Below are 20041 nucleotides of genomic sequence, written 5' to 3'. Positions count from 1 at the left end.
ATCTTCGATTAGTCAAAACTTTGAGTTCTATTTACCCGGCTCAAGTTCAGGGCTTTAAAGCTTGTTACTGTAGACTTGAACATGTGCTTTTAAAATAAATGTTAACATCTAAGCTCTTATCTTAGGCAAGAAATTAAAGATGTTGAATTAATTTCATTTTTATTCTTTAAAAATGGGTTTTAACCATGTTGGTTTTCTTTTCCTTTTGTTGAGTTCGAAACAGTCGGCATTAATGGATTTTTATATTTGCTTCCATTGCTGCCATTCTTTCCTGTAACTCTTCACCTGAGATCTGGATTACTACAGCTTGTTTCCCTAACACTAGTCCCTTTAACTCCAATTTTAGGGAGCCCCTGCTTCTCCCGAGCAGGTGTCCTTCCCTTAGCTGGATACCACTGGGTGCATCATCCCTGCACCCATCCTTGGCCCAGCTTGTCCCCTGATTCACTCTGCCTCTGAACAGCTTTCCATCTATCCCTTCATACTTACACTCTTGTTGCTCTCCCCTGGAATGCTGCATTTCCCTAAGTGCGTCCTCAATAAAGTGACAGTAACCTGGAAAATACAGGATGAAATGGAGTTAATTTTTTCCCTCTAAATTTCCAGTTAGGCTTGGGGACAGGAGGGAGTAAAGTTTTCTACTGAAATCCTGCAATACTTCTTTTGCACTTTTCAATTTATGTATGTGCTTATTACGTAGAAAACAATTGACTGTCAAAAAGGAAATAAAGGGCAATTCACTCATAATCTCAACATTGTTTTCATTTTTCTATATATGACCCAGTGGACCATATAAATAAACATATGCATATATAGTCTTATGTTACACACATTTTTTTCACTTTTATTTTCTAATTTTATTGGGCATTTGGAGGGCTGAGGTTTATGTCTTACAGTTCATTTGTGTCCCTCAGACGCCAAGCACAGTCCTAGGCACGTGATAGGAACTTAATAGCTCATTGACATTTTAGGGTTTTGCAATTTTACTTTTCCTCTTTTTATTTCACTTTTTATCTGTAGCCAATTATTATTTCTTTTCAAGTAGATTCAATTGCTTTTGTGTTCTCAGGACTATATATTTTAGTTTCCTTTTTCTTGGTCTTTTTCTGTTTTTCTATTCAATCTTTGGCTTTTGGATCATAAGTGAGAGTCACCTTTCTTGTCTGTGGGTGTATTGGATTAACCCAAACACTTTGCTAGCATACAAAGAAGTGTCAAGGTTAGGTTTTCTCAAGCCTCTCTTTTTCCCACAATACTTCCATTTAGGAGGGAAAAAGTCACTGAGCCTCTTAAAGGCAGGATCTATGTCTTATTTCTCTTTGATTCTCCTAGAACAGTGCCTAAAAGTAATATTAGCACAGTAAATATTTTTGTTAAATTGAACTGAATAAAAATAAATTGTTTCAGATATGTATTACTTTTATAACAATAAATTATACAAATAGTACCGTCCCCCCCCCCCCCTGCAGCAAAGCTTTTGTAGACTGGTTTATTTTACTTTTTCATCTTGTCATATAGCAAAATCTTTTCAGTGCACTTAGACTACAGGACATTCATCACCCAGAACTTGTGGGATGGTTGTGTTTTGAATTGTGATCCCATAGGAGATATGGTCATCGTTTGCCAGAAAATTGATACTTTAATTAAGATAGTAGCTTGAGTTAATGGATCGGGGTCCCCAAGACCAGTGATTAGGAGGACTCAGAAGATAGTCATACTCATGGCTATGATTTGTTGCAGTGAAAGGATACAAAGCAAAATTAGAAAAGGGAAGAGGCACAGGGACGAAGACCAGAAAAAGTCAGGCCCGTGCTTCCCAGGGTCCTCTCCCAGAAGAGCCACATAGGATGCGCATGATTCTCCTGGCAGTGAATTATAACGACACCTGTGAAATGTAACCAACTGGGGAAGCTGGTTAGTGACTCAGCATCTGTAGTTTTTACTGGGGACTGACCATGTAGGCACCCCGCTGCCTGGCGCATACCCAAACTTCCAGAAGGAAAGCAGGTGTCCACATAAAACATTGTTCATGCAAACTGTAGGCACAGTGAGCCCCTCTTACCAGTTCTGGGAATGATGGGACCCCTCCCAAATCCAAGTTCCCAGATACCAGCCAAGGGCCAACCTTGTAAACAGGCCTTTCAAAGGAGAGCAATAGGCCTGCTATGTTAATTCTTTTCTGCACATGCCATATAATCTTAGATCACTTTCAATTCAGGGATTGGACTTCTATAAATCAGATTTTATGTTATATATTTTATGTCATTCAAAAATAAATTTAAAAACTTCTTTCCCTGCTGTTCTAAAGGGCCTGGAAGCCTGGTACACGGTTCATGTTGTCTTCTGTTGTGCTTTGAGGTCAGAGGATCAGTACCATTATTGGTAACGGTGCCAAGTGGACAAGCTCTCCTCTATAGTTACTAGAGAACTATTTTACAGAAAACTCCCTGTGGAGGACCTTTTCCCCAGATATGTGGTGGTGATGCACTCAGACAAGCACAGGTCTATCCACGCCCCCGCTTCTCTTCCTTATCAGAAGGGAAAGATGTTTGCAGGAGAGGGTGAGGCAGGACTCAGACCTGAGAGGGGCCAGTGGGGCGTGGAGCAGGGTAAATCCCAGGTTTATCTCTACCTTTGCCTTTGTGACACACATTCTCAAGGTGGCTATGTTAAGAAAATTGGCCTAACAGAAATAAAGGGAAGTGGCTTTAAAAACAACAGCTTTTCACCCTGTGGTGTGAATAGCTTCTGCTTTGCCACCCTCCTTCACTGGAGCTCTCTAGGCTGGGCAGTGGGGGAGCTCCATTGTCATACACACGAGATAAAGCCCCCCAGCCTCGCTAGGGGTTAAGCGGTTAAGCCACTAATAGGCATTGAATAGAGATGCATTGGGGATTCTTTGCATTTTTGTATTTAACGCTAATGACATTTTTGTTAATAAACTGGCCATTTGTTCACCCGATAAATATTAATCGTTTTGTTTTGCTTGTTTTATTTTTTGGCAAGTCGCCATGCTTGGTGCTTGGGTATAAATTTAGCAGCAAATTTAGCTTTAGAAGTTGCTCTTGAGGAGGGATGAAACACAAGGTACACAAATTTAAGAGTTTTATCCAGAAAGCGCCATAGTTCAGGTAGTTCAGGGATGCGGTAGAGGGTTTCACAGAATACGTGGGAAACAAGTCAGATTCAGATAATGCTTGCATTCATTCATTTAGCAGATATTAGATGCTATGCCCTCACCTCAGCGTGAGGGGCTCGATACAATGGACAAAATAATACATGGTTCTTGCCAAGTGGTCATCCAGACTAGTAAAGGGAAACAGACAACAAATAAGGAATTTAAGCCATATGAAGAACAGAAGGTTTCATGATGGGTAATAATTTTTATTGTTTTTTAAAATTTTGTTTTTTCAGGTCATTCTTCAATATCTTTATTATTAATGCAGGAAAATTATTTTGAATACTTATTTTTTCATGCTTTTCTCCCCTTCTCTTTATAGCATATATAAAAGGTGGGTGGATCCTTAGGAAAGCCTGGAAGATTTACAATAAATGCTATATGGACATCAATGCCCTCCAGGAGCTGTATCAGAAGAAGCTAACGGAAGAGCCCTTGACTTCTGACGCTGCAAATGATAATCACATTGTGGCTGAAGGGGTGTCTGAGGAGTCTCTAAACAGACTGAAAGGTGCTGTGAGCTTTGGATATGGCCTTTTTCACCTTTGCATATCCATGGTGCCCCCAAACCTGCTCAAAATCATCAACCTGCTGGGTTTTCCTGGAGACCGCCTACAGGGGCTTTCTTCACTGATGTATGCAAGCGAAAGTAAGGACATGAAGGCCCCTTTAGCTACGTGAGTAGCTATATTGCAATGCTTTGGTAGATAATATAGTGTTGAAAGTAAGTGAACGACAATCAAAACCTTTATAGGAAACTTCAGGTAAAATGCTTGGTTGGTTGACATTGCTGTCATGCCTTTCTGTCTTTTAGTGCAATGCCAAGGACCATGTTTTTGGTGGTGTTTATAAGTTGACTTTAGAGACCAGAGCACTGTTTTCAAGTCTCATGAGTCCTGTATTTTATTTTATGTTTATTTATTCACTTATTTATTTTTGTGGAAAGTCCGTCTTGACCATTTTCTTTCTTTTCTTTATAAATTAAAAAAAATTTTTTTTGTTGAGTCCTGTATTTTAAACATGCAGAATGATCATGATTTATAAAGTTTTTGTGACCCTGACCAGTCACTGAGATTGATAATCCTGATTTTTGGACTTAATGGGATATACATTTCAGAAGACTCTTCTGTGATTCTGAAATTTCTATTCTTATATTCTCATGTTGGGTAATTTTCCTTGATGATTCTGGTTGGTCCATTGGTCTCTTATATGTGGCTTGGATAGTTTGCGGTGTTCAACTAAATTGAGTTATTGTTGTTCAGACTAAACTTAAATGATAATTATTTAAACCGAAAAGTGTGAAGAAGCCATTATAACCATCCAGAGCAAGGATTCACCCATTTCCTCATCAGTTAAAAATGATGTGATTTTTTTTCAATCTGGTAAATATCTACTACCATTTGCAGTTAGAATAATTTTATCAAATACTGGATGTCCTTTGACATTACACCACTTATCAGAATTTTTCCAAAGATTTTGGTATCACAGAGAACCTTAGTGTGCTGTATTTCTGCTTATGTCAGTATTGAGGAATTTGGATGTTAACTCTTAATCAGCTGGTAGCTATTACAAAGGTCATTAATTTTTTATTGCAAAAATATTCATGCCTCCACAAACTCATTATATTACACAATGGTCCTTTATTAATTTGACTTAACAGATTTGTAACTTGTGATAATTTGTCTTTTTTAATAATATTTTCTGAGAAAGGAATGAATTCAATTAATAATAATGTAAATTAGTCTGATCTCCAGAAGAGGACCAAATTTATGCACATGCTGGAAGCATACATTTACATAAAAATATTGTGTTGGTTAAACATTTTTGTCGGTTTGTTAAAGCCGATCCCAGGGAATCTATTTTGTTACTTAGTTTAACGTGGCTTTTTTTTTTTTTTTTTTTTGAAAGGGACACGTTTGAAGTGGGAGAATTTTAAGTAACTTACTTATTTGTTTGGTTTTCAAATTGAACAGCCTCAGTGGCTAGAGAAAGGGCCCTTCATCTGGTCCTTTCACTTATTTTAACCCAATTTTGTACAATTTTGCCTGTGGTTCCTATATTTAAATTCAGTCTGAGGCTTACACTCTAACTTCCGTGAACACTAGCGAAAACATTTTCCTTTTGTAAAAAGTAATGCAAAGAGTAATTTTAAGGGGATAGTAAATTCATGGTAACCAATTACTGTTTCTAATTTACACGTTGATGAGTAAGGTGTAGAATTCAGAGATTTACATAAATGATACCGTCAGCAATCCATCTAGAAGCCTCAGAAGAGCTCCTTGCTTCTGTGACCTTATTCTCTTATCCAATGGGAGTATGCTGATTTATATGTTGTGCTCTAAAGTTGTGGCTTTCCAAATACTGATAAAACTAAGATGGGGGGCGATACTGATTTTACTTCTTCAGAGACTGCCTAGTGAGCTTTTTGGAAGGGGTGTGTGTTGGAAGGGCACACACTGATTTTTTTTTAAAGAGTGGAAACACTGCAAGAAAAGTCATTGTCACTCACGGTTTCTCTCCGTCTTCCTTTAGATTAGCGCTGCTCTGGTATCATACTGTAGTCCGCCCGTTTTTTGCCCTGGATGGCAGTGATAACAAAGCAGGCCTGGATGAAGCGAAGGAAATTCTTCTCAAAAAAGAAGCTGCTTATCCAAATTCTTCCCTCTTTATGTTTTTCAAGGGACGCATACAACGATTAGAGGTACTGTGCATTCCCCATCTCTTTAAAAATAAAGCCTTCTGTTGATCAAATCTACAATTCTTACTTGGGGGGGTGGGTAGTATCACAAGGAGCCCGAATGTCATAGGGCCGAGTAACATCTTGTTTTTGTGCCTCGCATTGCATCGTTGCTGTGGGAGCCTCTTCCAGGAACCCGGGGTGTTAGTCAGTTACCTTCTGTTCTGCAGCTGTGGGCGAAGCAGGGCCGGGGTCCCTCGGTGCTGATGAGAAAGAGATGCCGCACCCTGAGCTGAAGACACAGGAGCCCTTGGGAGTGACTTAGTTAAAGAACATGAGATACGTTGTTTTTCCGTCTCTGGAATTACTAATAATCTGTTTCCAAATGTTCATCCTGGCTGACAGTTGATTTATCCACAAGTTATTGCCCGAAATGTCAAGGACAGCAAAGGCTTTGAAATAGTAGTAGCTGGTATTACTTTTTCATGCATGTGTCTAGATCCTGTGCCAGAGGTTTCACACACACCATCCCATTTGATCCTCAGAACAAGCCTGCGACAGAGATAGAAAATCATCCCCTGCATCTTACAGGAAAGATAAACAGGGATCTTAGCGGGTTTCACGTGACCTCCGGGGTCACCCAGCAAGTGAGGCCAGGCTGTCTCATTTCAGAAAAACAATACGCCCTGGCCTTTGAGGGGGTTCTGCTTCTCTTTGCGTTTCTTCTTTTTTGTCTGCTTACTTGAGGGCATGAGGATCTGAAGAAAAACGAAAATTTTGTAAGAAATTAATCATGCATATGAAAGAAGGTGACTGTTCTGAGGTCTACCACCCACAGGCTCACCAGTAGCTAGTAGTGCAGCAATGTGAGGTTTAGTAACCTCTGCCCTCAGTCAACCAGGCATTCTCAGCACACCCATTCAAAAAAACCTACAAGTGCTTTGGAAGATTTTTGCCTAGGAATGCTTTCATGAGCACAGGAGGTGATGCGTTCACTAATTTTTTGTTGGCAGTGGAGAGTATATTACTTCCCCAATAATTTCTTTCCTTCATGAAGTGCCTTCTTAAATCTGAGGACTCCTTACCTTTATTTATGGAAATTGTATTTTAAAGATTATACTAATAATTTACAACTGAAACACAACACAGAAAGCTTTCCAGGATCTGACTTATTTAAACCCACGTCCAAGTCATTTTTCTTCTCATTACTTTGAGACTGTTTTTCTTTGCATTCAGGCTCACGTACCTTCAGTGACATTGCTCTTTTTTTCTCTTGCTCTCTTAAAAACGTAGATCAATCTCCCGAGCAATCCAGTCTGCTGTTAGTGTGTTTTTCTTTCAAGCTCAGGGTTATGGTCCTGCATGTAGGGAAGCATGTTCAAGCTATTCAGGTTTCTCTACTCCCTTGGGTTTGTGCAGGAGGAAATAACCCCGTAAAAGGAACATTTTAATTGGCTCAGCCTTCTCACTTGAGTGACCTTTTCTGAGATGAAAGTTGGGTGCAGGGTAAATGCTTTCTTAGATGTGTAATGCCTTTCCTTTAAGAAATTGACATTCTGAATAACTCTGAACTCGACGATACTAGGTTTAGTGTTCAAAGGAGGTTTGCCTAGTGGGGGTGAGAGCCTGATGTTTACAGTTGTGTACAACACAGCAATGAGGCCAGAGCATCAGGCACGTACTAGACGTCTCTCCCCTCACTCCCTTGATCAATGAATGCTCTAAATTGGGTTTTGAAACTGTTAAATAGAAATGTAAAAGTCAGGATTTATATTTCATTATGCTTCCCATTTTCATTAATTTTTTATTTTAAAACAAAAATGCTGGGACTTCCCTAATGGTGCAGTGGCTAAGACTCCACGCTCCCAATGCAGGGGGCCCAGATTCGATCCCTGGTCTAGGAACTAGATCCTGCATGCATGCCACAACTAAGAAGTCCGCATGCTGCAACTAAAGATCCCGCATGCCACAACTAAGACCCGGTGCAGCCAAATAAATAAACAAATATTTTTTAAAAATGCTTAACTTTTAGCAAAATTAATAACTTATTTGTTCTCCAAAAACTCAATTTGGCATGATTTTAGTTTGTCCACAAGTCATCCCTATTAGGGACGGAGGGAATGCTAACAGTGAGTGGTCATTCATTGTCGTTGGGATGATTCTAGAAATGAGGAAGCCACAGCACCATCAAAGGATTCTTATAAGCATGGTTTGGGGAGGTACATAGTGACCACGACAGCTCTCAGCAGACGTTCAGTCTCTTTCATGGTAGATCATTGGAATCTGAGTGCCGGTGGTGGTTGTTAGAACTCCTTTGTCATGGAGCAGCTTGCTTACCCAACTGATACTTGGTTTTAAGAAAAAAAGGCTGAAAGACCTGTTACTGCTCTTGATTGGTGAGCTGTAGCCTGAGGGTCAAGTGAAGTGTGACAGTTGTTTCTGTTTGGCTCTTCCCAAAGTCTCAGAGGATAACAGAATTTTAGGGCTAACTTGAGATATTACTGGCATTATCTTCACGGTGCCTGGACACTGGCATTTCATTAATCTTCCCAGGTGAGCATGTAGGAAGGTATCAGATGGTGGCATCCTTCATTTGCTGATGAAGAATTGCTCAGAGAGGCTGTGACATGGGTCTTCAAAGGCTTTTTGTAAGGCCTCTAAGCTCCCAACTCAGTTTATGAAAGCGCACAGGGCTTAGTTGACGAATTTGTTTACAGAAAACCTTTTTTCTTTTCAGTGAGCATTTAGGTTAGAGAGAGGGCGCCTCGAGATCTTTTTAATCGACAGGCGCCAGGGAGCATGGTCTGGGGCTCTAATTTTGACAGGTGCATCATATGACACGGACTTAACTTTGTAGATTCTGAGTCACTGAATAAGTTATTTGAACAGCTGCTTTCATGTAAGCTTGCCCTCATACAGGGTGACTAGCTCAACACGGGCTGGTTAGTGTTCACTTTCCTTGTTATTTTCGAATCACGTGCAGGTGCCCACTTTCTCTTTTAGTGTCATCAACAGCTTTTTACATACTTGGCCCTTCATTGTTTGGGACAGTTTGGAATCCGTAGGGGAGGGTGGCCTTTAACACGTCCACCCCTGTCCTGCCACTTGCATGACCCTTGTGGCCGTGTCTTCATTATTCCCCAGTGTTGTGGCCTGACTTGACATAGCAGTGAAGTTCTATGCCGTCGGTGGTATACGGGGTCCTTGTGCATCTCAGGACGCCAAGCTTCTCTGCTCTTCGGGCGTCCTGGCCAGACTGCAGGAAGAGTTTTCTTTCTTTACCACCTTTGCTTCTCCCCACTGCGTGTCTGAAGTGCCCCCACCTCTGGCCCTCCCCACCCTCTTGTCTTACCCTCCTTACCTGTCCTGTCTCTGTTGACTTTTCCCATGTGACTTAGCATGTTGCTGTGAGGAATAAATGGGTTCACACAGTACTTAGCGTGTGATAAACGCTATCCAGGTAGTAGTGTGATGGTGGTTGTTATTCTTACTGAGTGCTTAAGCTTACCAAATTTGCTCTCTTTTTAGGAGAAAGAACTTGTTCTGGTGTTGAGAGTTGTCAGTAGAGCTAGGCTTGTGTGGGTGAGACGCGCGTGTGTAGCCAGAGGGGCTATAGCTACTGTACCGTACGTACCCATGTTTACTTTTCCCTGAATTTCCATAATGCACACAGATGTTAGGAAGTTGACCCAAGGGTTATATAGCAACCTCCATTTTAAAATATGAATTGATAATTATAATTTTGAATTTTATATTTATTTTCATCCCAGTAAACCTGCAGTAGTGGTAGTAGTGGTAGGTCCATTAACGTACAAGTGATTACTGAGTATTTTTCTTGATTCTTGAAAAGTATTAGGGACAAGTCTACATTTTCATAAACTTTAATTCTCTCCTTTTTCTCTAAACCATACAGATTTGCACAACTCCCCTCTCCTCCCGTTTTAACAGTCTATTGAGTATATAATATACAGATACACATGCTTGGTTTTGTGTGTATACATAGTTTCATATACATGCTTTGTATGGTGTGACTAGTTATAAAACCAGTTTTTAATATTAGTCTACTTATCTGTCTCTAAATGCTCAAATATTTGAATGAATGACAGTTGATGGACATATTCTAATGAAGTTACTTTATGCACTTTGGGCACTCTTATTTTGAGACTGTCTTCCTAGCTTGGACCCATACTTTCTGAATATCCTGCATATGGTGGCATCAAAAAACCACACATTTGCTTCTCAGGAGCAGAAGTAGGCCCAGCACAAGACCTGGCCCTCAGTGTGTGTTTGTCAAATGAACAGATGAGTCTGTTGGCAGAAAGTCCATTGATCAGTGTGAGTGACGGCGTCTCTTTAAGAGAGGAAGCTGGTTATCAAGGACTGTCTACTTTTCTTGGTGGCACCTAAACCTGTTTCTGCTACCGATGCAGAAGAAGATGGTGCAAGAATGTCTTGACATTTGGTGTAAGAGGATGGCCTCCTAAGGAGGGTACCGAATCAGATATTGAAATTCTGATGGGCTGGCTAAAGAAGTGTGACTCTAAAGAAATGAATTAAATAAATTTACAGGAAGTAAAAAGCACCTGGGTATCGATGAGGTCCGTGCTCATTGCTGGAGTGGCGAGGTGAGAAGGCTGAGCCCCTGTTCGCCCTGAGCTCAGCCTGGTGGACCCTGTGCTGTAACAGCCCCTCAGTTACAGCGGAGACGGCCCTAATTCACGAGCACCAAGTGGGAGTGTGCACAAGGCCTTGAGGCCACACTGAGGGAGTCCTATGAACTTTACCGTGTGTGTGCGTGTGTGGCCTTTTCATACCATCTTTCTCATATCCAAAGCTGCCTTGTTGGTTCTCTCTGATAAATGCCACCTTCTCACTGCACAGTCTGCTCTGGTTTGTACTTCTATCCCTGGTCCTTGCTTCTGAGCAGGGTGTGTGATAGGATGTGGTTTCTTTTCCCCATGAATAATGTCTGCAGGGATGGCTTTGATGGTTGACCTTTACTTTGTCACCCTGGTGTTCCATCTCCTTACTTTTGTTTTTGAGGTGATTTTTTAAAAAAATAAATTTATTTTTATTTTTGGCTGCGTTGGGTCTTCATTGCTGGGCACGGGCTTTAGTTGCGGTGAGCGGGGGCTACTCTTTGTTTTGGTGCGTGGGCTTCTCATTGCGGTGGCTTCTCTTGTTGCGGAGCACGGGCTCTAGGTGTGCGGGCGTTCAGTAGTTGTGGCTCGCAGGCTCAGTAGTTGTGGTACACGGGCTTAGTTGCTCCGCAGCATGTGGGATCTTCCCGGACCAGGGCTCGAACCCTGTCCCCTGCATTGGCCGGCGGATTCTTAACCGCTGCGCCACCAGGGAAGTCCCAGCCATCTCCTTACTTTCTGTTACCTGCACGGTTCTGTGTGAAAGGCCCTTACGCTTTGACCCCAGTGTGCGTGTGTTCTGGCTCTGGATCTTCCTCCCACTCATCATTTCAGGCTGTAGTCCTTTCTCTCTGGACTTTTACTGATGAAATTACATTTTTCATTGGTGCTCCCCACAGTAAGCAGGAGGTCTGTGTTGCTTTTTAGCTCCTTGGTTCATGATTGTGGCAGGGACAGAAAGGTGAAGGTTGATCCGCTTGGTGATTAGTTTATCAGACAGAGACAAGAGGCAGGAGGCCTGGGGGGGTCATGGAGAGTAGGGGCCAGCACAGAAATGCCAAACCCAGGGAGACCTGTGCCCATGCACCCATCTCGGGGGCATATTGACTAATCAGAGCTGTTGGGTGGCAGCGTTTCTCTGCATCTGTTGACGAGCAAGCAAGCCTGCCTCTTGTATCTGAACAGCATGATTTGCCAGCATGAGGTAATGTTGTTATTTATAGGATCAGGAAAAAGGCAACGCAGGAAGAGAAACAGTTCCCTGAAGTTCTGTTAATTGTAGTTTTCTCTTCCGACCTATGTGGTTCTCTTTATTACTTCAGGCACCAGGAAAAATAGGGTTACCATTTATTCTCAGAAGGACACAAAATAAGAGATTGGCTTAATGTGGTGTAGGAGAGGTGGAGGATATATTTGTCCTCACTTTCCATTGTGATAAATCCATACCGTGTGGTTTATGACTCTGTTCACTGAAATGAGATGATGATAACCCAAATTGCTAATAGGTTAAATACATTTGCTCTTCTTTTAACTCTATCTTTACAAGTTGTTGGGTTGAAAAGCAAGTAGAAGGTTAACATTGATTTATATCCGTAAGCTCACTAAATGTGCATAAGAGGCTGAGTTTTCCCTTGCCTACATTAACCCTGGTCCTAAGGGTAGGGGTTAAATGCATGATCTATTGTTAGGTGTCCTTGACAGTAATACTGCTAAACCGATTCCGCTCCTCAGTGACATTAATGCTGAATCACATGTGAGTAACTGGGTTGTCACAGCATGTCCTTCTGCACACGCTACAGGTGACAAGGCGGGGCCTCTCTTTTTAAAACACATGCATAATACTTTATTGTAAGATGTTAAGCAACTTCATAAAAATAACCCAGCAATAATTAAATTCGAAGCTGTTTTGTTTCAAGTTGTTTTGTGATCTTTAATATACACATATTAGACTTCAGGCACTTTTGCTTACAAATCTAATGTTTGCATGTTTTAACATAGTTTTTGTAAATAACTGGTATGGAAACTATTTAGATTTCCATTGTGTTACTAATTTGATATTTCCCATTGTTGGGATATTGGGATATTTAACAGTTGTTTCCCTATGACTTCCCAGTATTTCCCTGTGATAGAAAGTGCTGTAATAAATAGCATATTTTTCCCTTTCATTTTCTTGAATTACTTCCTTTGGCTATAGCTCCAGTGGTGTCATTATTAGACTCAAAGAGTGTGAACAGCTCTGTAGCTTTTGCTAAATGATAAGAGATGATACTCAAGATATAGTGAGCCAGAGTATAATCATTCATTATTTTGTACATGGTATTAGCAGCAGTGTCTCACTGCGTAGTTTTATTTTTTTATTTCCATGATGATACAAATTAAAGCAGTTTAAAGATAGTTCTTAGACATTACCAGTAAGACCTCTCGTGTTTATGTATCAGAACACTCAATATTGTTAAGATGGCAGTACTCCCTTGATTGTGTTATAGATTCAGTGCAATCCCTATCAAAGTCACAGCTTGCTTTTTTGCAGAAATGTACAAACTCATACTAAACTCAAGGAGCCCAGAATAGGTGAAACAATCTTGAAAAGGAGGAGCAAAGTTGGAAGATGTATACTTCATAATCTCAAAACTTACTACAAAGTAATCAAGGCAGTGTGGTACTGGCATAAGAATAGACATAAAGATCAATGAGAGTCAAGAAATAAACCTTCACATCTACAGATCAATTGACTTTTGACAAGGGCACCAGGACAGATTGATGGGCAAAGATTGATTTGTCTTTTCAACAAATGGTTTTGGGACGACTGAATACCCACATGCAAAAGAATGAAGTTGGACCCTTACCTCACACCATGTATAAGAATTAATGCAAAGTGGGTCATCCACCCTAAATGTAAGAGCTGAAACTATAAAACTCTTGGGTTAGGCAATGCTTTCTTAGACATGATGTCAAAGGTGCAGTGACAGAAGAAAAAATAAGTAAATTGAACTACGTTCGATTCTTGAATACCATGGGTTTGAACCAAGTAGGTTCACTTATATGCAGATTTTTAAAAAAAATAGTAAATACCACGGTACTTACACTATCCACAATTGATTAAATCATGGACATGGAGGCACCACTATAAATCATGTTCGGATTTTCGACTGTGTGGAGGGTTGGTGCCCCGATCTCCCACATTGTTCAAGGGTCAACTTCAACATTACGTCAAAGTTAAACACTTTTGTGCTGCCAAAAGTACCATCAAGAAACTGAAAAGACGGGACTTCCCTGGTGGTCCAGTGGCTAAGACTCCACGCTCCCAATGCAGGGGGCCCGGGTTTGGTCCCAGTTAAAAAATAGGCAAAGGATTTGAAGAGACATTTTTCCAAAGAATATATGCAATAAGCACATGAAAAGATGCTTAACATCGTAAGTCATTATGAAGAACGAATCAAAACGAAGTGAGGGGACTTCTGTGTGCCACAACTACTGAGCCTGCGCCCTAGAGCCCACGAGCCACAACTACGGAAGCCCGCGCGCCGATAGCCCGTGCTCTGCAACAAGAGAAGCCACCACAATGAGAAGCCCGTGCACTGCAATGAAGAGTAGCCCCCGCTCGCCGCAACTAGAGAAAGCCCGTGCACAGCAGCGAAGACCCAATGCAGCCGAAAATAAATTAATAAATTAAAAAAAAAAAGTGAGATGCTATTTCACATCCACCAGAGTAGCTATAATAAAGACCCCCCAATAACAAGTGTAGACAAGCATGTGGAGAAATTAAACCCTCATTCATTGCTGGTGGGAAAGTAGAATAGCGTAGACACTTTGGAACACAGTTTGGTGGTTCCTCAAAATGTTAAACGTAGATTGATTATATGACCCAGAAGTTCCACTCAAGAGAGATGAAAACATATGTCCATATTATTCATAATGGTGAAGAAGCAGAAACCACTCAAATGTCCATGTCGACTGATGAAAGATAAACAAATGTGTATCCATACAATGGAATAATGTTTAGCAATGACAAGGAATGAAGTACTGATACATGCTACAGCATAGATGAACCTTGAAAACATGGTAAGTGAAAAAAGCCAGTCACAAAAGAACATACATTGTGTGATTTTATGTGAAGTCTCCAAAGTATGCGAATCTACAGAGGCAGAGAATAGCTTATTGCTTACTTGTGGATGGTGAGGGAGAGTATGGAGTAACTGTTAATAGGTATAGGGTTTCTTTTGGGAGTGATGAAAATACTCTAAACTTAGATTGTAGTAATTGTTGTGCTACTCTGTGAATATACTAAAAGCCACACGTACTTTAAGTCTGTGGATTTTATGATATTTGAATTATATCTCAAAGATGTTTCCAAAACGTGTTGCTGAGGGTGTGTATTTTCTATATGAATATATATTCTCTTTTTCTTTGGATATAAACTGTTGATCCAATCATGTTTGACTTTTGAGTAAGAAATATTTTTCTCATGTATTTGCCCAAATTCTATTGTATAATGTAATCGTAAGTTATGTTTATCATATATTTCCCCTCTTCTATTACTGTCTTTTTTGAGAACTGTCTTTACATTTTATTGTGAAAATTTGAGCATTCAAACATACACACAGTTTTTAATAGATTTCATTTTTTCAGAAATAAAATTTATCTTCTCAAACTGGGACACATAGACTATTTTGTTTTCTTCAGATTGTAAAATGATGTTTTAAGAAGCCTTATATTCTCATACCTCTTTGCGTGTGGTGATGGGTATGGTTTAATTCTGATACCTGTTGGATTCAAGAATAGTAACATTAAGGGTATTTCTCTTCCTGTTACTGAACTAAATCCTTAAGATAGATGCAATCTGTTTTTGAAATATATTTTCTACCTTTTATAGATGTTTTAAAATGAATATTGCATGGTTTTGACAATTGTGATTTTATGTCTTAAATATAATAAATACATCACTGTTGCCTTTAAAAATATATATTATTTAGTATTTTTATCCACTTGTTTCTCACATATACTCAGCTTTCAGTTTGTCAGGTTCTGTATACTATAGGGAAATTTTAATTGATATTTATAATATTTCTTATTCATTTCTGAGAATATCTCTTCGTTTAGTCATGTCACTCTTTCTCTCATTACTTTATACTTTTTTTTACCTGCATCTGTCCTGTCATATATATAGTAAATGTGGGTTCAGATAAAACAAGTATGTGCATGTGTACATAGTTATTTTGGATTAAGGAGGAACTAGAATTCAGGCCTTCTCTCTCAACCCAGTTCTCTTTTTAGCTTTTATTTGCGATAAGTTACATATATATTTACATTCTAAATGTAATATTATATATGTGCAATAAACCATATATGTAACTTACTAGCAAATAACACATTTAAATATTAGTATAAATGTAAATATAAATATTCAGGAGGGCTTATTCTTGGGCTTTAGAAACATACCTGATATTTTTAAAAAATGAGTTGATTAATGGAATATTTTTTTCCTACATTTTGGAGAAGCAAGTCACTTAAGGTAATTAAACATTTGAATGTATTTTTTGGTCAGTCATTGTTAAGTACCCTTTTGAAATTAATTCTTTAATAATTTCTCTTATTTCTTCAAGAATCTTAATTTAAGACGTCTACTTACTGTTATATTCATCTTAGTTTTATATTTTTTTTCCCATTTCCACTTATTTTTAAACATATGGCGACTATTTCCAGACATGTAAATGTGGTATTACTTTTCATTATTTGTGGTACTTTTCAAAATTTGTGTTTTCTTAATTTTATGATTGGGCTTTAGATTATCATATGGGCTTTTATATAGAGAGATTTTTTTATCAGTGCATTTTCTACTTCCATTTTCTTTCTAGTTTTTCTTTTTTCTTTTTTTTTTTTTTTATACACAATGTATGTATTTATTTATTTATTTATGGCTGTGTTGGGTCTTCATTTCTGTGCATGGGCTTTCTCTAGTTGTGGCAAGTGGGGGTCACTCTTCATCGCGGTGCGCAGGCCTCTCACTATCGCGGCCTCTGTTGTTGCGGAGCACAGGCTCCAGACGCGCAGGCTCAGTAATTGTGGCTCACGGGCCCAGTTGCTCCATGGCATGTGGGATCTTCCCAGACCAGGGCTCGAACCTGTGTCGTCTGCATTGGCAGGCAGATTCTCAACCACTGCGCCACCAGGGAAGCCCTCTAGTTTTTCTTAATTTAGCTTGTTTTATAGTTCATTTTCTTAATACTTTATCGTATTTGTCTTATTAGAATAGTGAAGTATTAATATTCTTGTTTAGGGATTCGATTGTATTCCTTGAAATTCAGCTTGCATTTCGTTGGTTAACTGAGCGTGTTTGGGGGGCTGTGATATTGTGATATAATAAGATACAGATCATGACTCAGGGCTCAGCTCTGGAGGCCAGCTGCCCAGGCTGAGTCCTGGCTCCTCTACTTTGGCTGAGTGACCTTGGATGAGACGCTTAATCTCTTTAAGCCTCACTTCCCTCCTTGTCGAGGTGGGCCCCTGGTTTGTACCTTGGGCGTAGTTTCCCTGTTGAGATTTAGGGAGGTGCTAATCTGGGAGGCACGTGCTGTCCTGGGGCTCTGAGTGTGGGTCCTTGTTGGTGTAACGACATGACCACAGCCCTGCTGGGGCTGCTGCTGGGGCTGCTGCTGGGGCTGATGCGTTAGCAGCCACAGGGACAGAGCTCATGCCCCGGGGGAGATCAGGACCACGTGGCAGGCAGGCATGTAAGCAGATGCAGATGTGGCCAGGCTTTGAGAAACATAAAAACAGGCCTATGGGAAGGGAAAGCATGGTGTGGCTCACCCATGGTGTGACCCTCGCAGCTGGAAAAGATGACCCAGGAGTGGGGGTATTTGGGTTGGCTCTTGAAGAGTCTGTAGGAGTTTGCAGGTGAGAGGTGAGAGCATGGGGGATGAGCTTGCATTCAAGCCCAGATCCAAGAAAAGGCCAGATAATGGGGAGATACAAGCTCATTGGGGCTGGAGCATTTGGTGGAGAGAGGTGGGTGGAGTAGGGGTGACCCCGTCAGCAAGAGATAATTTGATTTTGTTTCTCAATCCCAACCTCCCTTCTCATAGAGGACTTTCTGGTTCATATTTAATTGTGTATATGAAGCACACATGTTGTTTTCCTTTGCTCTCAGGGATGTGTTTACTGTTCTTGTTTGTTTCCGTTTCTGCTTGCTTATTCAGGGGCAGATTTCTCCTTAATGCTTGGTTGGAAAGGTGATCACTGTATTTTACTTGTCTGCCATTTTGAACATGGGTTCACATATCCACGCAGGCAGTGTTTCTTTCATGTCTTTGTTCCTCACTCTTCTGAGGACAGTAAATGTACAGCAAACTCCCATTGCCGGGTGGCACAGAGCTAGTCTTAGGAAATACTGTTCCCTACTTTTACCTACCCCTGTCCAGAGCTCATCTGTGAAATTCTCTATTTTCTCATAGTATCACATTGAACTTTTCTGTTTTTCTTTATGATTTGGGACTCTCAATGTGTGGGCACATTGGTTTCCTAAATCTGTGCGTTTCTTTGTTTCGTGTACGAGTCCTCATTTCTCTGTGGCTTCTTAGGGAGGACTTGTTAGCTGTGGGAGTTTGTTGTCATACTGCTTGAGACCTTCAGGTTTGGGTGCATAGCATTGTAGAATGAGCACTGGACTAAAAGCCTGAAGATTTGGTGTTGGCTGTTTCGTGAAGAGTGAAAACCCTCTGTACTTCCACATGGTCGCTCACACGTCAGTTTGGAAGAGCAGTGAGACCTCAGTTAAGCCAGTCTTCTCTGGCTCTGGTTCTTTATTTGGAAAATCAGGGGGGTTGGAATAAATCAGTGTTTCTCTGAAACATCTTACCGGGAGCACTGATTTGATGGACTAGTTAGTACATGTTCCAGGAAAAGAGGTCCCATGTCATTGAAATCAGGATATCCTGGGGCTTCTCGGAGACTTTAGTTTTGCATCACGAGGGAGATAGAGTCTGCAGGTATGCTGTGTTTACCCAAGTTAATGGGCCAGGAAAATTCTTTTTCATACTGTAGCCTGTGAGACTTAGAAGCATTCAGTAGAGCACACTTGAGAAAAACTAGGCTACCTGATTTTTAAGATTTCTTCCAGCTTACAAATTACATGGTTCTGTGAATATACTAAAAGCCACTGAATTGTGCACTTTAAAAGGAAAGAATTTTCTCAAAGATTTTCTAAAAAAATTTTCATGGATTTTGAATCTTCAGAACTGTAACTACCTGGCATTATTTCTGCTGTTTACAATTTGTCTTTAATTCCTCTTTGGAAAAACCCACATACCAGCTTGCCCATTAGACTTCCTTCACAGAGAACGTCATTCAGTTCTAGGAAAACTTTTCAGTCACTTTCCTGATTATGGCCTCTATTTGTTTCTCTCATAAAAGTCTGTATGGATATTAATCCTCTCCATCTGTTTTCCAGGTTTATCTGTTTATCTTGAATTGCTGTCTTATTTTGAGTAGTGTGACTCTTTGTAGACTCGTTTTTCTCTGTTTCTGTAGTCTTTGTTTTTCTGAGTTAATTCTTTGCATTATCGTTTTCCCTGTTTAAAATTCTTTGATAGTGCCTTTAACATAAACATATTTCTTTTAAATTTACTGCTATCTTTCACAAATTCCTTCTCTGCAGTTTTAAAAGTCACTATAGTGTAGCTCATCTCAAAATGGGCTCTTCCAATTCCTGGCTGGCTGAGCTTTCTGAGCCTGTGTCCTTGTCTGTAAAAAGAGGACAGTGCCTTCCCTGTCAGCCTTAAATAATGTAACATGGATACAGCTAAGTGCTAACTAAGCACATGGTGCTTAGTCAGGGATTTTCCTATTTAGACAGAATCTTGTCTTGGTTGTAAATTCAGTATAAAGCACTTTCCATCGCAAATTTTTGTCAGAATCATGTGCCTAACTGTTGAGAGACCAAGGAAATTCTGCAGCTGGTGCATTATTCTGTTTGGTTACATAACTCATTTTCCATGGGGGTTGCTGTCCATTTGTGTGGAGGTGCTGAAAACATTACCACTCTATTCCATTATTTGTGTGTAATCAGAGATTTGTAGCCTGTTATGGAAAAGGCCTTCTGGGGGGATGCCAAGAGAACTAGAAAAATCTTGTGTCCCAAAATGAACTTATAATCTAATTATGAAGTTAGCAGTGTAAATGCATGAAAAGGTAATTGTACAAGACAGTAACAAGGGCCAGATGAATGGCTGGTGGTTGTGGGTAGCTGACCACCACCAGCTCCCACCATGCCCACCCTGTCCCCTTTATCACCACCCACCTTGTGTCTGCCCAGAGACTCATCCTCATTGGACACACGGCATTAGGTGTCTTCCTGATTTGCTCCTTGTTTGTAATTTGCTCCACATTACAAGGAGAACAGAGGCTCCACAAGGCAGGGACTTTGTCTCTCTGGGTCACTGTTTATCTCAAATGCCTTGACCAGTGCCTGGCACCTAGAGAGGGTGTGTGTGTGTGTGTGTGTGTGTGTGTGTGTGTGTGTGTGGGTGTGTGTGTGTGGGTGTGTGT

General features: G+C 40.4%; 1 protein-coding gene across 1 annotated transcript in view; it reads left to right on the top strand.

Moving 5' to 3' along the window:
* TTC39C (tetratricopeptide repeat domain 39C) overlaps positions 1-20041 on the top strand; it is a 104987-nt gene that overhangs the window by 58282 nt on the left and 26664 nt on the right. The window contains exons 5-6 of the mRNA XM_007448598.1: positions 3501-3855; positions 5711-5879. Coding sequence (XP_007448660.1) covers positions 3501-3855; positions 5711-5879 — 524 coding nt within the window. The remainder of the gene's footprint in view (positions 1-3500; positions 3856-5710; positions 5880-20041) is intronic.

This window comes from Lipotes vexillifer, unplaced genomic scaffold, assembly GCF_000442215.2.
Source record: "Lipotes vexillifer unplaced genomic scaffold, Lipotes_vexillifer_v1.1 scaffold168, whole genome shotgun sequence".
Taxonomy (NCBI): Eukaryota; Metazoa; Chordata; class Mammalia; order Artiodactyla; family Lipotidae; genus Lipotes; species Lipotes vexillifer.
The sequence above is the reverse complement of the archived record's forward strand: the minus strand, read 5'-3'. Positions and strand labels throughout refer to the sequence as shown.